We start from the raw sequence: 17,635 nt of genomic DNA, 5'->3' as shown, positions 1-17,635 counted from the left end.
CAAGAACAGCTCAAATAAGCAAAGAGAAACGACAGTCCTTCATTACTTTAATACATGAAGGTCAGTCAATCCGGAACATTTCAAGAACTTTGAAATTTCTTCAAGTGCTAAAATTGCTAAAAAGCAACAAATTGGATGTTTTGGAATGGCCTAGTCAAAGTCCAGACCTAATCCCAATTGAGATGTTGTGGCAGTACTTGAAACTAGCAGTTCATGCTTGAAAACCCACACGTCACTAAGTTAAAGCAGTTCTGCATGGAAGAGTGGGCCAAAATTCCTCCACAGCGACGTGAGAGACTGATCAACAACTACGGGAAGCATTTGGTTGGAGTCATTGCAGCTAAAGGTGGTACAACCAGTTATTGAGTGTAAGGGGGCAATTACTTTTTCACACAGGGGAATTGGTTGTTGCATAACTTTGTTTCTGAAATAAATATGTAATTGTTGTGTTATTTGTTCACTTATGTTCCCTTTATCTAATATTAGATTTTGGTTGAAGATCTGATAACATTCAGTATCACAAATATGCAAAAGTAGAGAAAATTAGAAAGGGGGCAAATACTTTTTCATAGCACTGTACATCTCACATATCTTGCATACATTTCAAAATCTCAATACCACTGAGGTTAGGTTTCACTTTGAATATCATTAATTGCCAAAGCCCTAAGCAAGGGAAAGTCATCCCAAAGAGTGCATAACTCTCCCTTTCCTGGGCCGTCATCCTGGCATTCTCTAAAGGAAACTTGCTCCCCAGATGTCCCACGGACGGGAACATTCTGGTACTCTTTTGGGCTAGAGGGCTCCTCGAGCTCGTCCTCCAGGAGTGGCTGTGTGGACTCTGAGCGCAGGTAGGCATGGGACTGGCTTGGTGGCTGACTTGAGTACGGGCTATCAAAGACCACAGTGGCATACGGAACAGAGTGTTGGTGTGACCCTAAGTAGCTAGGGCTGAGTGCATGGGGGGAGCCACATATGGACTCCCCCAGGTCACTGGTGTCACTGCAGTGGCACCAGGGGTCATCGGTGATCTGGCCACCCCTCTTCTCGAGACCCTTCTTAGGCAGGTCCATGAGGCTGAGATGGGAGAGATAGACCAGACTGGATTCCTGCATGTCCTGGACAGGGGGTATATCCTTCAAATAGAAAAAAGAAACATGTATCTCCTTGGTCAAACCACAGAAACATTAAATAGAATAGAATAGATGCATAAATGCCTAAAAGTTTAGTAAACCTTGTGCTTAGTAATTACCAACACACACTGATTACATGGTTTGTCATGATAATCCTAATACTGCACCTGCATTGAATCCGATGTGCTCCACCTCTTGATGCTGCTGTTGGCAGGGTCGGGGATCATGGGCCAAAAGCACATCTTCAACCTTCAGATAGGAACAGAAACTTCTATTGTTTTTATATAGCACAAACACACCAGTATTTACTGACATGAAGTCAATGTTGAGTCCTCACCGTTCATGTGTTGAGAAGCAGGCCAGAACTGAGATAATGACGAGCAATGACAGCCCAACACCAGAGGAAATAACTATCATGATGATAGCCAAGACATCTGAAAATATATGTATTTAGATTTAGGATATTTGTTTTTGACAATTTCCAGATACAGTATCTGACCTCACATAGGGTGGAGCGCCATGTGTCTGGCAAGCGAGACTAGTCCTCAAATAACACTGTTCATTACTTTTATTTAAAAGCACTTTACTCTTATGGATAAAATTCTAATACCAACCCATTGGTTCAGTTTTGAGGGTAACCTCTGATCCGTTCAGACTCCCGCCACCAGTGCTAACCATGATAAAGGCTTTGTATGAGGACGAAGGGTTGAGCTCTCCTAGAACCACCCTCCTCTTTTCCAGCTCAGCAGTCACTACTGTAAAAGAGTGACACAGCAACTGCAGTATGAGTTTACATGTTTATTTCTTTATTTAACCAGGCGAGTCAGTTGGGAATAAATACTGGTAACACTTTATTTGGATAGTCCATCTGCAGATGCTCCACTAACTATCTACTAACCCTAGCTCTAACCCTAACCTTAACCATTACCCTAACCCTAACCTTAACCCTTACCCTAACCCTTATTCTAAACCTAACCATAACTGTAGCAAGCAGTTGCTGATCAACAGATAGTTTGTTGATAGTATAACCATCTGTAGATCTAGACTATCCAAATAAAGTGTGACCTAAATACTTATTTACAATGACAGCCTGGCAAAATAAGGCTTTTGTATGAACTTTCAGTCATCTATAGTTGTATCATCAACAGTGGATCATCAACAGCATCACAACAAGCATCTTTCTACCTTTGGTGTTTCCCTGCTCATTCCAGTAGAAGATCTGGTAGCTCTGCACGATCCCATTTCTTTGGCATAGTGGAATCTCCTCCCAGGTAAGCTCAATACGAGAATAAAACGTCTCCCTCACCCTCAGATTTGGGGCGGCAGATGGGGCTGCCATAAACAAAAGAGAACATTAAGGAATATATGGATTAAATGGCAATAAAAGTAGTGGTGATTACCATATCAATTATATAATGTCATAAACCTAATAGTGTTCTGATTTGTTGGTATTGTCATGCTGACAAAGTGCTATAATGTGGGTGTTTGATATAAATAGAATAGAATAAGCTTATAGTAATGGTAGTAGCAGTATCCGGAGGTGTGATTTGCTATATGTTTCCAATAGAGGGAGGCATTGTACCACCTTTCATCAGTATATTTTGCAGCTGATTCGAACCTCATTGACTCAAGGAAGCCTGCAACACCTCCCTTGATCTTGTAAAGATCTTACAAAGTCCAAGGTGTAAGGGTTAGTCTTTACCGACTTACCCTTTTGTCTAGAGTACGCCTTGACGGTTTGAGGAAGGCCAATCCCATCCTTATACCTAGGATACACAGAGATCCCATAGGGCTTGTACGGCTCGATGCTCTCTGTAGACAAAGAGAAAGCGATAACAATGGATCCAAGTTCATAAGCTTATAGTATGTGGACAAATCCTGCAAAGAAAAAGTTGATGCCGTAGATGCAATTCAATTAAAACGTTATTGTCCCTGCAGATAAATGAATTGTGCAGCCAGGAGAATTGTATATAAAAGAAGTACATAGTCCTCCAACAAACTTCTAACACAGAACTAGAGACACATGACAGGTGAATGAAACTACAGTATGTACAATGTGAATGTATACCTTATAACTGACATAAACCATACCTGATATTAGAGTGCTGGATTGATTCCTGTCAATATGGTCAAACAAGATGAGGGAAGGGTCCATTTTCCACAATGGCCTCCACTCCACCACATAGCCTGTGACACTGGATGAATGTATGCTTGTCCACTGGACCAGTAGTGATCTCTCATCATGAGGAAGGACATTGACGTTAGAGACTGCTGCCAGAGCTGGGGACAGATACAGATATTTACCACACAATATGTCACAGGTAAGCTTAAACACACATAGATTCAGTCCCAAATGACACCCTATTCCCTGTATAGTGCACATAGGACTCAAAAGTAGGACACTATATGGGTAATAGGGTGTTTGGGACGCTGACATAACACACATAACACCTTCTGCTTGTGCATATATTCTGAATTCTAAATCAAACCCTAGCCTACATCAGAGGATTGCATAGGTGGAAGCAATATGGTGACATTTCCACCCAGCCAATCAGATGAAGCTATTGCCATAATGCTGATATACAGTTGAAGTCGGAAGTTTACATACACTTAGGTTGGAGTCATTAAAACTCGTTTTTCAACCACTCCACAAATTTCTTGTTAACAAACTATAGTTTTGGCAACAGCAAAGGACTTTGTGAAGATGCTGGAGGAAACAGGTACAAAGGTATCTATATCCACAGTAAAACGAGTCCTATATCGACATAACCTGAAAGGCCGCTCAGCAAGGAAGAAGCCACTGCTCCAAAACTGTCATAAAAAAGCCAGACTACAGTTTGCAACTGCACAAGGGACAAACATCGTACTTTTTGGAGAAATGTCCTCCGGTCTGATGAAACAAAAATATAACTGTTTGGCCATAATGACCATCGTTATGTTTGGAGGAAAAAGGGGGCACTTGCAAGCCGAAGAACACCATCCCAACCGTGAAGCACGGGGGTGACAGCATCATGCTGTGGGGGTGCTTTGCTGCAGGAGGGACTGGTGCACTTCACAAAATAGATGGCATCATGAGGAAGGAAAATTATGTGGATATATTGAAGCAACATCTCAAGACATCAGTCAGGAAGTTCAAGCTTGGTCGCAAATGGGTCTTCCAAATTGACAATGACCCCAAGCATACTTTCAAAGTTGTGGCAAAATGGCTTAAGGACAACAAAGTCAAGGTATTGGAGTGGTCATTCACCCAACTTATTGTGGGAAGCTTGTGGAAGGCTACCCGAAACGTTTGACCCAAGTTAAACAATGTAAAGGCAATGCTACCAAATACTAATTGAGTGTATGTAAACTTCTGATCCACTGGGAATGTGATGAAATAAATAAAAGCTTAAATAAATAATTCTCTCTACTATTATTCTAACATTTCACATTCTTAAAATAAAGTGGTGATCCTAACTGACCTAAGACAGGGCATTTCTACTAGGATTAAATTTCAAGAATTTTGAAAAACTGAGTTTAAATGTATTTGGCTAAGGTGTATGTAAACTTCCGACTTCAACTGTATGCAATCCCCTCAGACCTACAGGAGTGCCTAGGGTGTAGGGGTTAATTTGGAATTCAGCAACAGGGATATTTCGTTTTTGCTCTGTACTGAAAGTGCTCTATCTTGAAAACTTGACATGTACTATTTATTGTGGTTGTATTAACAGTGGACTAATGAACAAAATACTAAAAGATTTAGTAAAATGTCCTTTTATACACAATCTAACTAATAATAAAGCTTTACCTCTGTGTTGAAACACTTCCACCTCAGTAGGGCTGGATGCCCCTGCAGCGTTCCCAGCACTGAGGAAGACTTTCCTTGCCCTCCCGGGAAGCTGGAAAACACAGTGGCTATCCAATGTGACGCAAAACTGTCCCTTTTTCGTGGGTTGTTTCTGGAGCGAGACAACATAGGACAGGATCTTGCCATTGGCACGGAACTGCTTCGATGGCTACAAAAGGAAGAAAGGAGTGGAGTGAGGAAGAGAGGACACTTGAAGGGCAAGTTGTGTTCCACTATTACAGGAAACATAAACGTTTGTGACGTGTCAAATTTGAGTGTGTTCTGTGTGTCGTTTTTACCTTCCAAAGCAAGTGTACACTGAGATGCTTTTGCCTCTGCTCCCCAGATACCGTCATCCAAGAGTCGAGTCGTCCGGTGGGAGCTGAAAAGAAGCAGAAGTGTCCATTTTGAAACTCATCAAATGTTTGTGCCTCTCAGTTGTGTGAGGAGAAGAGGAGAATTATTCCAGACTAAACAGGTGTAGGCTATAGATTCACTGCCAAAGAGCCTAGTGCAGGTCAATACATACATTCTACCAAAGCGGAAGGATAAGAAATAAATTGAAAGATTTGTACCATGGTAGTGATACATTACAGTACATTAAATAGAATTGATGCAGGACATACCCCTCTCAAGCGTCACTGCAGTATTGCTGTTACTCCATTCGCTCCATGGACTCTGGTGATACCTGACCCGTATCTGGATGTGGTACTCTGTCCCGTGGAGCAGACGACACACCTCCATGGGTCTCTGGCGCACTAAGCGGGGCACTGATACCTAAGACACGTACGCACGCACACACAAACATACATGCACACACACACACACACACACACACACACAGTAATGTGATTATTTTTATGGTTGCCTAGTACAGTTGGTATGATAATTTATTTTTAATGTTGTTTAATCTAAATAATTTTGTTCAAATGGTTGCAGTATGTGGACACTTAGGAAATGGGCATTCTCTTACTGGTTCTTCACTCCACTGCTTGCTGTTTGCTGTTTTCTGTCGCACCTCCAAGCTCACGATGGTCACCCATGCTTGCTCTTCAGAGAGACACCAGCTGAGCCTTAGGCAGCCATACCTGTTTGGCTCTGCTTGGACCTTCAGAACTTTTGGAGGGTCAAACTTGGCTGCAATATGAGAGTTATATTAGAACTCCTGTGATGCGAATAGCTTAATCTCAATACCATGCCACAAAGTACTTGTACATAAGGTTCTGTCTTTCAGGTTTAAAGAATACAGTGAGCTTCAGAATAACTATATTTTCACAGTGTCTGTATTAGGACAGCTTCAGAGTCACAAGTGACACCAAGTTCTTATGACTGAGGCTGTCCTAATATGGACACCATATCCTGTAAATCACAGCCCAAATCACTACTTCTTTACCTGACTTCATGGGATCCAGAAGCAAAGGTGTTGAGGTGGCTTGACCCAAGGCATTCACCGCCTTGACATATATTTCTATCTCTGAGAAGAGAACATAGCCGGTACGTGGTATCCTGTAGTGATGTGCCCCTGGCGGCAGCACGTAAGTGTTGCTCTCTTGTAAGTCCCTGTTAAGATGAAGAAATAATGCAACTTCTTGAACAAATCAGAGTTACGCATCTTCCCCTTTACGTTCTTTGGATAACCACCACACCTATGCATAGTGATATTAGTAAGTGGCCCTAATGGGCATAGTAGCTAGGTTGGCGCAGAAAGCAACTTGGAAGTAACATCTAAACTGGTTCTCTTTGGATAACCACCACACATATGCAGGCATTTACAGTGGGGAGAACAAGTATTTGATACACTGCCGATTTTGCAGGTTTTCCTACTTACAAAGCATGTAGAGGTCTGTAATTTTTATCATAGGTACTCTTCAACTGTGAGAGACGGAATCTAAAACAAAAATCCAGAAAATCCCATTGTATGATTTTTAAGTAATTAATTTGCATTTTATTGCATGACATAAGTATTTGATCACCTACCAACCAGTAAGATACATCAGAAAAGCATAACTTAATATTTGGTACAGAAACCTTTGTTTGCAATTACAGAGATCATATGTTTCCTGTAGGTCTTGACCAGGTTTGCACACACTGCAGCAGGGATTTTGGCCCACTCCTCCATACAGACCTTCTCCAGATCCTTCAAGTTTCGGGGCTGTCGCTGGGCAATACGGACTTTCAGCTCCCTCCAAAGATTTTCTATTAGGTTCAGGTCTGGAGACTCCAGGACCTTGAGATGCTTCTTACGGAGCCACTCCTTAGTTGCCCTGGCTGTGTGTTTCGGGTTGTTGTCATGCTGGAAGACCCAGCCACGACCCATCTTCAATGCTCTTACTGAGGGAAGGAGGTTGTTGGCCAAGATCTCGCGATACATGGCCCCATCCATCCTCCCCTCAATACGGTGCAGTCGTCCTGTCCCCTTTGCAGAAAAGCATCCCCAAAGAATGATGTTTCCACCTTCATGCTTCACGGTTGGGATGGTGTTCTTGGGGTTGTACTCATCCTTCTTCTTCCTCCAAACACGGCGAGTGGAGTTTAGACCAAAAAGCTATATTTTTGTCTCATCAGACCACATGACCTTCTCCCATTCATCCTCTGGATCATCCAGATGGTCATTGGCAAACTTCAGATGGGCCTGGACATGCGCTGGCTTGAGCAGGGGGACCTTGCGTGCGCTGCAGGATTTTAATCCATGATGGCGTAGTGTGTTACTAATGGTTTTCTTTGAGACTGTTGTCCCAGCTCTCTTCAGGTCATTGACCAGGTCCTGCCGTGTAGTTCTGGGCTGATCCCTCACCTTCCTCATGATCATTGATGCCCCACGAGGTGAGATCTTGCATGGAGCCCCAGACCGAGGGTGATTGACCGTCATCTTGAACTTCTTCCATTTTCTAATAATTGCGCCAACAGTTATTGCCTTCTCACCAAGCTGCTTGCCTATTGTCCTGTAGCCCATCCCAGCCTTGTGCAGGTCTACAATTTTATCCCTGATGTCCTTACACAGCTCTCTGGTCTTGGCCATTGTGGAGAGGTTGGAGTCTTTTTATTGAGTGTGTGGACAGGTGTCTTTTATACAGGTAACGAGTTCAAACAGGTGCAGTTAATACAGGTAATGAGTGGAGAACAGGAGGGCTTCTTAAAGAAAAACTAACAGGTCTGTGAGAGCCGGAATTCTTACTGGTTGGTAGGTGATCAAATACTTATGTCATGCAATAAAATGCATATTAATCACTTAAAAATCGTACAATGTGATTTTCTGGATTTTTGTTTTAGATTCCGTCTCTCACAGTTGAAGTGTACCTATGATAAAAATTACAGACCTCTACATGCTTTGTAAGTAGGAAAACCTGCAAAATCGGCAGTGTATCAAATACTTGTTCTCCCCACTGTATAGCACAGTGGCCCTAAGGGGCAAAGTAGCTAGATTGTCCAAGAAAGCATTTAAAAAATAGAATCATAATTACAATATACATTTACGTTTGACATGTAAATGTAAATCTAAATATACAACAAAGATTCACTTGTTCTCCAACAATAGCCACTTGTTACCTGATCTCGGTGTGGAGAGTGTACTGTGTGGGCAGGTGGGTGTCCTGTCCTGGGTCCCATTGACATGAGAGGGTTTCCGGTTTGGTCAGGTTAGTCAGGCAGCTAAGGTTCTGTGGTGCTGGGGGTGGAACTATGGCAATAACAATTATTGAGTGAGCAAAACAATGTAAAAGTTAGTTAACGCTCACCCCTCAGAGCCTGGTTCCTCTCTAGGTTACTTCCAAGGTTCCTGCCTTTCTAGGGAGTTTTCCTAGCCACCGTGCTTCTACATCTTTATTGCTTGCTGTTTGGGGTTTTAGGCTGGGTTTCTGTATAAGCACTTTGTGACATCTGCTGATGTAAAAAGAGCTTTATAATTACATTTGATTTGATTTTGATTTGATTTTGGAACAGAAAATGATCAAATCTTCAGAATTGCATTACAGAACTGATCATTATCAGTTCAGGTTTTTATTCTTTATCTGAGGTGAAACGTATGTTTAAAACATGTAAAGGTAGACTCAGCGATATGAAATAGATGCAGAAAGTAAACAGCATAGTGGGTCAATTTCTTCAATAACTAAGAGTGTTGACGCACAAGGCTCAATTTCACAGCTGTTTTGGTCCTGTGGCTACCACGCTGTATCAGCGCGAGGCAAACCCGTGCACATGCGCAGATACTGTGTGTGACTGTGTGAGAGCGAAGTCTTGCATCTTGCTCATCTCAATATCCGCTGAGTCTACCTTTAAAAACATTCCAATTAATTCTTATTTTATGCTCAGTACACTTAGATTTCTCAGAACTGCTCCTTGAAATGAAAGTACAGCATGTTCAATACTAGATGTTGGACATGAGGGAAACCAGGGAGGTGCGGCACTAGAAGACCTTCATATTAAAATTCCAACAGTTGAAAAATTGTAATAAAATAAAGAAATGCCATTCTTTACCATGGTCCCATCTGTAATCTTTTCATGCGGGGTAAGGGATATCCCTTACTATGAATGAAAATGGAGCTATGGTAGACTACACATACAGCACACCACTTAACAGGCATAAACAAACAAAACAAAGAAACAAAGAAAAAAATGTCTCTCACATCCAGCTCTTATCTCCACTGCTCCTACGATCTGGCACGGGAAGGTGTGGAGGACACAGCACGTGAGATATCCCCTGGTGTCCGTGAAGCTAGGTATAGACACTGTTGAGTTCCAGCCACTCTGATTGGCTACAGAATATAAAACTGTGGAGATCCAGCCACTTTCATTGGCCGCTGCAGAGTTTCTACCACTCTCATTGGCTGCTGCAGGACTGCTGGGAATAAGGCGTTGGTTGAGGTGCCAGACAATGTGAATGGCTTTTCCCTTTATCAGGGGGCAGTCATCTCTGATGACGCAAGAGGCAGTCACCGGTGAACCCAAAGCCACCACAGGGGTGGAAGTATGTACCTCCACAGACGGGGACGTGTGAACCTCTGACAGGGAAGGAAAGGAAAGAGAGCCAAGAGCAGATCAATGCATCAGCAACATTGAGGGAGAAGGTTGAAAAAGGGCTCTTTAAGCCACCAAATAAATGACTTATCGTAAGATACAGCTCCATATTTCTTGCCTATATTCCCATGTCTCAGTGAGACTGAAATTACACTGATCATTTCAAGATTTACATTTCAAAACAGCATTTTTAAGAGAATGGGATGTGAAGTTTGTATTCTATTGTCTTTGTTACTGCTGGCAAGGTGTTGCCATTTAGAAATGGTTATTCATTACAAAGACAGCACTCACCATCTTTTGTTCCATTCACAAATGCCAGCAGCAGCGTGGCAAACATTGCTATCCAGGCTGATGCCATGGTGATACAAACCTGTGAGAGGGGAAGACGTGAAATTAGTGATTTTGAAGAAGAAAGGGTGAAAGTACATTGCATTCAATGGAATCAAAACAACATTTGAAATTCCTGGCCTCTTATTGATGGACAACAGTGAATAAATAGTAATGGAAACGATAATGACTGTTTTTCCAAACCTGTCATGAACATGCTGTTTGTACTGTTTGACACTACAAGCTGACATGAGTGAAGATGCATCATACACAACTGACACACGTAAACTACGAGGAACAAAAAGATTAGACAACTGTCTATAACAAACAAACACTGGGATACTCACAATTCCACAGTCATAGGAAAGGTGTTAATGACTTAAAGACTTTGATTCTAAAGTCTAGAGATGAGAGTGCACCAATCACCAATGGCAAGATTGCCATCAGCCGATGCCCTCAGATCATGCTTGTGTCTCTGTATGGTCTTTGTGGAAAGAGAGAGGGCGGTTATTTCCTGTCTGTCATGTGGGACTGTTCCCTTCTGGGAGTTGACTGGGGTTTGTTGGGTTGTATTCAGGTACACTGTAGCAAAATTTGTGCGCTTCTTATTGGACAAGATCAGCTTGTCTCTCTTCTTTTTCTTCCGTTTGGTGCCTAATGAATACGACTGTTGTTTTTACAACCTCTGTGTTATCTCTATCCTGAGAAGGCACATACTGGTGACAGGCAACTGAAAACCACATCCTTGTGAAACCTCTTGTGAAATTTAACTAGGCCCTCATGGCTAAGATGGAGGATGGCATGATCAAGGAGAGTGTGTGTTGGGAATTAGATTATAGCTTGTTTGAGGGCGGTGACATCCTTGATTTCTCTCTTTCTCTCTCTCTCTTTCTCTCTCTCGTGCTCTCTTGCTCTCTCTCTGGTTGCAAACCTCTCAAACCTGCCCGTCTCTCTGCCAGTCGACCAAGGCTCTGTATGTTCTGAACCGTTGCCAAATAATGTATCACTTAGTATTCAAAATCACTGAAATAGGGAAATAACTGATAACATTACATCCTTGTGAAACGTCTTGTCACCCTCTAGCAATGGACCAATCACAGCCTTGCCCCCATTACTGTTATTTGGCTAGAATACATACGCCAACTGGGTGAAATGTAACTAGGCCCTCATGGCTAAGATGGAGGATGGCATGACCAATGAGAGTGTGTGTTGGGAATTAGATTATTGCTCGTTTGTACATCCTTGATCTCTCTCTCTCTCTCTCTCTCTCTCTCTCTCTCTCTCTCTCTCTCTCTCTCTCTCTCTCTCTCTCTCTCTCTCTCTCTCTCTCTCTCTCTCTCTCTCTCTCTCTCTCTCTCTCTCTCTCTCTCTCTCTCTCAAACCTGCCCGTCTCTCTGCCAGTCGACCAAGGCTCTGCAGGTTCTGTAACGTTGACAAATAATTTATCATCACAATTCACAATTCAAAATCACTGAAATAGGGAAATAACTGAGATAGACCAGCGGAAATTGAAATGTGTTTCTGAATTTGGTTACCCTTTGGTTACCTTTCAGCGGTCAGGAAATCAAGTAATAAAGTGACTGTAGATAATCTGAAAAACATTGAAATTAATAGAATGACAGTAAAACAGTTATGCCATGTGTTTGCTGAGTAGTTAGATGAAATTCACTACGATTGTGTTAATTTTCCACTTTGATGGCACATTTTCTGTACTGCTAACATTAACTTCCAGTCATTTTTGCTCGCATTGCTGGTGCCATTGTATTGACTTCTTCCGGCAATTATGCAAACAGTTATGGGATATTAGAATCCTCTTGTCCTAACCTGTATAGTTTTGACCTAGAGTAGGGGATGGAAAAGGCGTCTGCTTTTTAAATGGCACCCTATTCCCTACATTTGGGACGCAACCTATGTAGTGGATGCATGATGCGAGGCCAATGAAGTCTTCTTCTATTTACTGCTTATCAGCTGTCTGCATAAAGGCCTCCACTTCTCTCTTCCTCCTTTGCTGAGTTATGCCTTATTATTATTGCAGGGAGCTAATTGCCTACGGCTCCTAAATGTGCCTTGCTGCCTCAGAGGGAGAGAGAGAGAGAGAAAGTGGCAGAGAGAGAGAGAGTGACAGACAGAGCATGACAGAGGGAGAGCGAGAGAGTGACAGAGAGAGACAGACAGAAAAGAAAGTTATTACATTTGGAGTGATTTCTTTTGTCACCGTCTAGCTTGTCGCTCTCTAGCACCATTATTTAGTATGTTTGTGAACGTTAATGAGAATGCCAATTTCCTATTTTCCATTAAAGGAAAGCAGTGTTATGATATATTTTCCTTCTATAGGCTAACCTATCAGTGTAATATAAATATGTCAGGATGGTCAATAAACAAGCTTAATTTATGTAAAATGTTTGAGTACCTTCAGAGGCCATGTCTATAGGCATTCCATAGAATGGTTGGATTTTATAATGTCGTTTATAAGTATGGGTGGACTTTTGTGCCCCAAAAGGTTGTTTTTCCAAACTACCTACAATATTCTCACAAAAGCATGTTATTGTTTCAGAGTGATTTTGACACCCTTTGTTGTGTAATACAGCATATGTGACAAAGATAGAATAGAGTCGAGAACAATATTTCAACATGTTCTATACCTTGTTCCTCTGTCTCCCCTTAAACTTGTTCTTCTCCTAAGCCATTGTGGTAAATGTTACAACAGTCCCTCTTTCTCGATTAGGCAATATCTTCTAACAGGGTAACACAGTTAAAGCTGTGACTATTTCCCTTTTGTTTCTCTTCCTCCGCAAATCTTCAATTGTACTTTTAGTTAATTTGGTGAACATATTAGAGATGTGTACGAATCCTTATTTGACAATCTACCCTTTAATTTTCCATGAGAGGTATCTTCTTTGCTGGAACTTGACCTGAGACACTAGACTTCTAAATCAGTAATAATTTGTCATAAAAGCAAAAGAGTAGAAAGAGGAAAACAATCCCTTTTACATCCTCTTTTGCATATATTGACAGCACACAAACATATTATACCTATTACAGAATGAGCGATATACTTGTTTTTTCCCCATTAATATTCCAAAAGAGTATAAGTAGTATGAGTGCAGATAGTGATCAGCTAGTAGTGATGCCAAAATTGTTGTATAATTGTCACATTAAAACTGAAAAGGTCATGACGTCAGGTTGGATTCAAAACATTTCAAGTTAGATACATGTACTGATGACATAAGTCACTAAATCCTATTCAATTACCAATAGGTAAATCATTTGACATATCCACACAGTTGAACAGGGAGACTCAATTTCCTAGTCTGAGCTTCTCAGACTCACTCACTCACTCACTCACTCACTCACTCACTCACTCACTCACTCACTCACTCACTCACTCACTCACTCACTCACTCACTCACTCACTCACTCACTCACTCACTCACTCACTCACTCACTCACTCACTCACTCACTCACCAATAACAGATATTGTGTTCTATTCCCCCCCTCTCTTCTGTAGATTCAAGTGAATCAGAAGGAAAAGGCTTGGTAGGCAGTGTAATTCAGAGATAAATAAAATCCATTAGAGAGCAACACCACTCACCACACACAGCCCCAGCACCAGGAAAGACTTTCATCAGATTCTGGTGTAGATAGGATCAGATGGCGGAATGGAGCTCAGGTTTCAGGGCCACTTGAGTATAACAGCCAGCCACATCCTTATTTTGAATTCACCATATACAGGAAAGATGACATGACGTGGGGTGTTGGGGCCCATAACAGGAGAGATATGGAAGTCAAGTTAAACATCTTGAAATAAATAAATGAGTAATCTTAGAAACCCAGATGAAAAATCTCACATAATTGAGTCAGATGCTCGATGTTACATGCGTTTGTCTACGAGAGTCAAACTATTTGAAATAAAGATTATTATTTTATTTTAGAATTATTCACATTTGGAGGATCACAGGTGTCAATTGTCAGAAATGTTTGGGGTGTGGTTGAGTGTTCTGAGAAGGTATGTTTGTTCATCTGTATCAGTGTTTGACAATATTCCAAAATGTTTGTTACATTAAGTTATGCCACTTCAATAATGTATTTTGTTTGCAGTCTATTCATACTGTATCTCTGTGTGTTTGGAGATACAGTATGTTGTTCAGGCTCCAAGCAGCATGTTGAACCCATCTTCCTAAGCCCATTGTTTTCAGTTGTGTATTTCAATTGCAATACTATGTGCTTAATTAAAAGCAGTGGCAGACTGAGAACAGAAATGTTCCCTGGCATTTGTAACACACCAGACCAATTTCTTTCTTGAGGCCCCCACACCAGCCATTTTTCCCCACTCGAGGCCCCCATTATTAGCCAAATAATGATAATTTTGAAAAAAAAAAACAAGTCAGACAGGCCTAAAAATGGACCAGCTTAAAAGCAGTGGCTGCCTGTTTTCTCTCTTTTTTTGTCAGATAGGTTGTTTGTCCCTGTTTTTGGTTAGCTTTTGTGAACTCTGTCATCAACAAGTCAAGTACCTGTAAAAGCACAGTTGCAGTGGTTGTTAGATCTATCCAAATAACTGAGAAGTAAGATGTCATTTACTGTCTACTCCTTACAAGCAAACCTAAACCTTTATAAATGACAGCCAAAACCCAGTTTTGAGCTCTTTCATAGAAAGGCTCTAACAATGAAAATACATGTTCACACACACACACACACACACACACACACACACACACACACACACACACACACACACACACACGCACGTGCAGGTGGGAGGAGGCGAGATCAGGTGGGAACATTCTAGTTAATTATCTTTTATAGAAAACATATCAATTCACTCGTAACAACAAAAGCATTATGAAACTTCTACTTGATCAAATAAGCCTCACCTATCAAAATAGCAATTCACCTTTAACTTGACCAAATTTGACACTCTCTCATTGCCCCCCATACAATAACTCCTCACTTGGTCTTCTCACAGTATAAGCCTCCTCCCGCATGCATCCAGAGTCAATCCTCTCGCTTCGCCTCTTCCTCTCTGGTATGGCCTGGACAAAAGCTGCTAATTTTGCTACCAATGAGAAACATCTGAAGACAAATAGGAATGAGGTATTAGAACTATTGACTGGCCAGTAAAGGCATCCGCTCTTCCTGTTTGTCACATTAAGACAATATTTTTCATATAGAAACATGGCTTCAGATTCCAGTAATATTGTACAGAACACCAATATCTCAACCCTGACAGAAACCTAAACATTTTGAAATCCTTTCATATGCAAAGTTACTGTAAACAAAAAACATTTTTTTTTTATATACAACTATTTAGCAAAAACGTTGAAATTGAACTTATAGTGCATGAGACTATGTTGCATATCTACAGTTCCCTTATCTATGAACAGCATAAGAGTTCGATATGACCTCCTGTTCTTGAGTTTCCCACATTAAGTGTCATATACACCACTGTCTTCTCCAATGTGTAGTGGCCCCTCTCTGTCTGTCTAACCTTTTGTTGCCTTGGTAATAGAAACAGCTCTTAAATGTGATTGTAAACTGTGCCTTGACCCTCAAGGGCACTCGGAGACAGTCACCATGTCACGTTTATTAGCTTATTAAATTGTAAAATGATTTTGTGTCGGAGGCCTCGATTTCAAACATCGAGGCTCACCCACTCAACTTTTCATCTAACTACCGTATCCACGCGCTCCCGCAAACCATAATGAAACCTAACTGTTAATCAGAGGGCGCCAGAGAGAGAATTAAAGGCATGCATAACCAAGTCATTGGGTGAAAATCAACAGAGAAAAGAGAAGTAGACACTAATTAAAAATGCATTAACTGATTATCGTGCAGTTGACATATTTTGCTTGATCATTTTCTTTAATCAGCGTTAATGAAAGGAGTGCTCTCAATCTACTGGGTATTACATGTTACATCTCAGTGAGCAGTAAAATTAGCTCGGGGCCCCGAGCGACCCGAGCTGATGATAAACCGTCCTCGCTTGATTGGGATTCCTGTGTATGAACTGTATTTTACTGCTCACTGACTGTCTCTGCCCTTTAGCTTCTTACGCAAATTAACAGAGACTCACCCAAAATTAGACATTGTATGGGAAATATTCAGCACCGTATATTTTCCAGGGCATCCCTGTTGAATGCTTTCGACACCTTGTAGAGTCAATGCCCCGACAAATTGAGGCTGTTCTGAGGGCAAAAGGGGATCCAACTCAATATTAGGAAGGTGTTCCTAATGTTTTATACACTCAGTGCATATTTGTAATAGATGTACATCAAATCGCTTACTGCAAAGAGTAATGAACCGATAATGTATTCAAGATACAAATTATGGATAAATCGATACACCTTTGAAGCTCCCCTCATGGATTTAGCTATAAATTTTTACTATACAACATTTACAATATGTGACTCACTTGTTTGACATCAACACATAGTTTGTCCCCCTGACCCCTGCTGGTTGGCTGGATTAGTGTTTTTGATCTGGCAGTAGTCAGAGAAAATAGGACTGTGGCTGCATGCACTTCATAGCTGTCTCTGAGAAGCTTGGGGATAGAAATGGGAAGGGTGAGAGAGAGAGAGGGAGGGTCAGACAGGCTCAGACTCACGCTCCTGCTCCTTACATGCACCCAATCCACTCCTATCTAGTACCTGTCAAATGCTGGCCGCAAAATGGAATTGACTATTGATTTCCCCCTAACCACAGGTCAGTGGCGCTGGCAGCCTAGTGGGCTCACAGAGAGAGGCTGCTGTGGGAGGGAGGACAAGAGGAGGAGAGAGGGGACGAGGGAGGTAGGGAGTGAGGGATGGATGGGGGGAGAGAGGGGTTAACCACAGTCTTATTAACCACATTGTGCCTCCTGGGATTGCGTGTTAAGTAACTCCGAGCCAGGTGAACCTTCACCAGGTGTATTCCACTGAGTCATCCCACCTAGTGGATGATAGGTCCCTCACCACTTCACGCCTGCCCACACACCACGCATTTGACACATGATGTATGACCACACTCTCCTGCCCACACCTCCTTTAAAAACCCAGTTAATTGCTTCACTTTGTTCTGTCACTTACTTTCCTATTTGCGTCTGAGATTGATTTATGGCGTGTTCAGTATAACCTTATCCGCCTCGCCCTCTTTGCACTCCTCAAACTGCCTTTCAGTGAGAGATGAAAGCTGGGAGTGACATGTAAGGTCCTTTCACTGAATGCAAAGGGAACGGATTCCATGCTTTAATTAATCACACCAATGGCACATTCAATTGGGTTTCTCTTGCCTGCTCTCCATTCAAAAAGGCAGAAACTAATGTGCATACTGTATATTGTCCTTAATGCCACTATACTGTCC

The 17,635-nt window shown here is 41.7% G+C and overlaps 1 protein-coding gene across 5 annotated transcripts; it reads right to left on the bottom strand.

Annotated features, from left to right (window-relative positions):
- Nucleotides 1–505: 505 nt before the first annotated feature.
- Nucleotides 506–13,974, bottom strand: LOC121555809 (granulocyte colony-stimulating factor receptor-like). Of its 5 annotated transcripts, none has more exons than XM_045213777.1 (16): nucleotides 13,890–13,974; nucleotides 10,261–10,339; nucleotides 9,579–9,953; nucleotides 8,503–8,632; nucleotides 6,350–6,516; nucleotides 5,930–6,093; nucleotides 5,583–5,733; nucleotides 5,256–5,338; nucleotides 4,918–5,125; nucleotides 3,222–3,410; nucleotides 2,841–2,942; nucleotides 2,316–2,462; nucleotides 1,745–1,885; nucleotides 1,468–1,564; nucleotides 1,298–1,379; nucleotides 506–1,133 (listed from the first exon to the last, which is right to left on the bottom strand). In XM_045213777.1, exons 2-16 carry the CDS (start codon nucleotides 10,325–10,327, stop codon nucleotides 627–629), a joined length of 2,610 nt encoding a protein of 869 aa, XP_045069712.1. In that variant the 5' UTR covers nucleotides 10,328–10,339; nucleotides 13,890–13,974; the 3' UTR covers nucleotides 506–626. The 5 variants fall into 5 exon arrangements, with proteins under 5 accessions (XP_045069712.1, XP_045069711.1, XP_041725594.1 ...); XM_045213776.1 differs by having other exon boundaries at nucleotides 10,261–10,780; nucleotides 13,890–13,906; XM_041869660.1 differs by lacking the exon at nucleotides 13,890–13,974 and adding an exon at nucleotides 13,763–13,883.
- Nucleotides 13,975–17,635: the final 3,661 nt, after the last annotated feature.

The sequence above is a fragment of the Coregonus clupeaformis genome, unplaced genomic scaffold, assembly GCF_020615455.1.
Source record: "Coregonus clupeaformis isolate EN_2021a unplaced genomic scaffold, ASM2061545v1 scaf0152, whole genome shotgun sequence".
NCBI lineage: Eukaryota > Metazoa > Chordata > Actinopteri > Salmoniformes > Salmonidae > Coregonus > Coregonus clupeaformis.
This window is presented reverse-complemented; position numbering and strand designations above follow the sequence as displayed.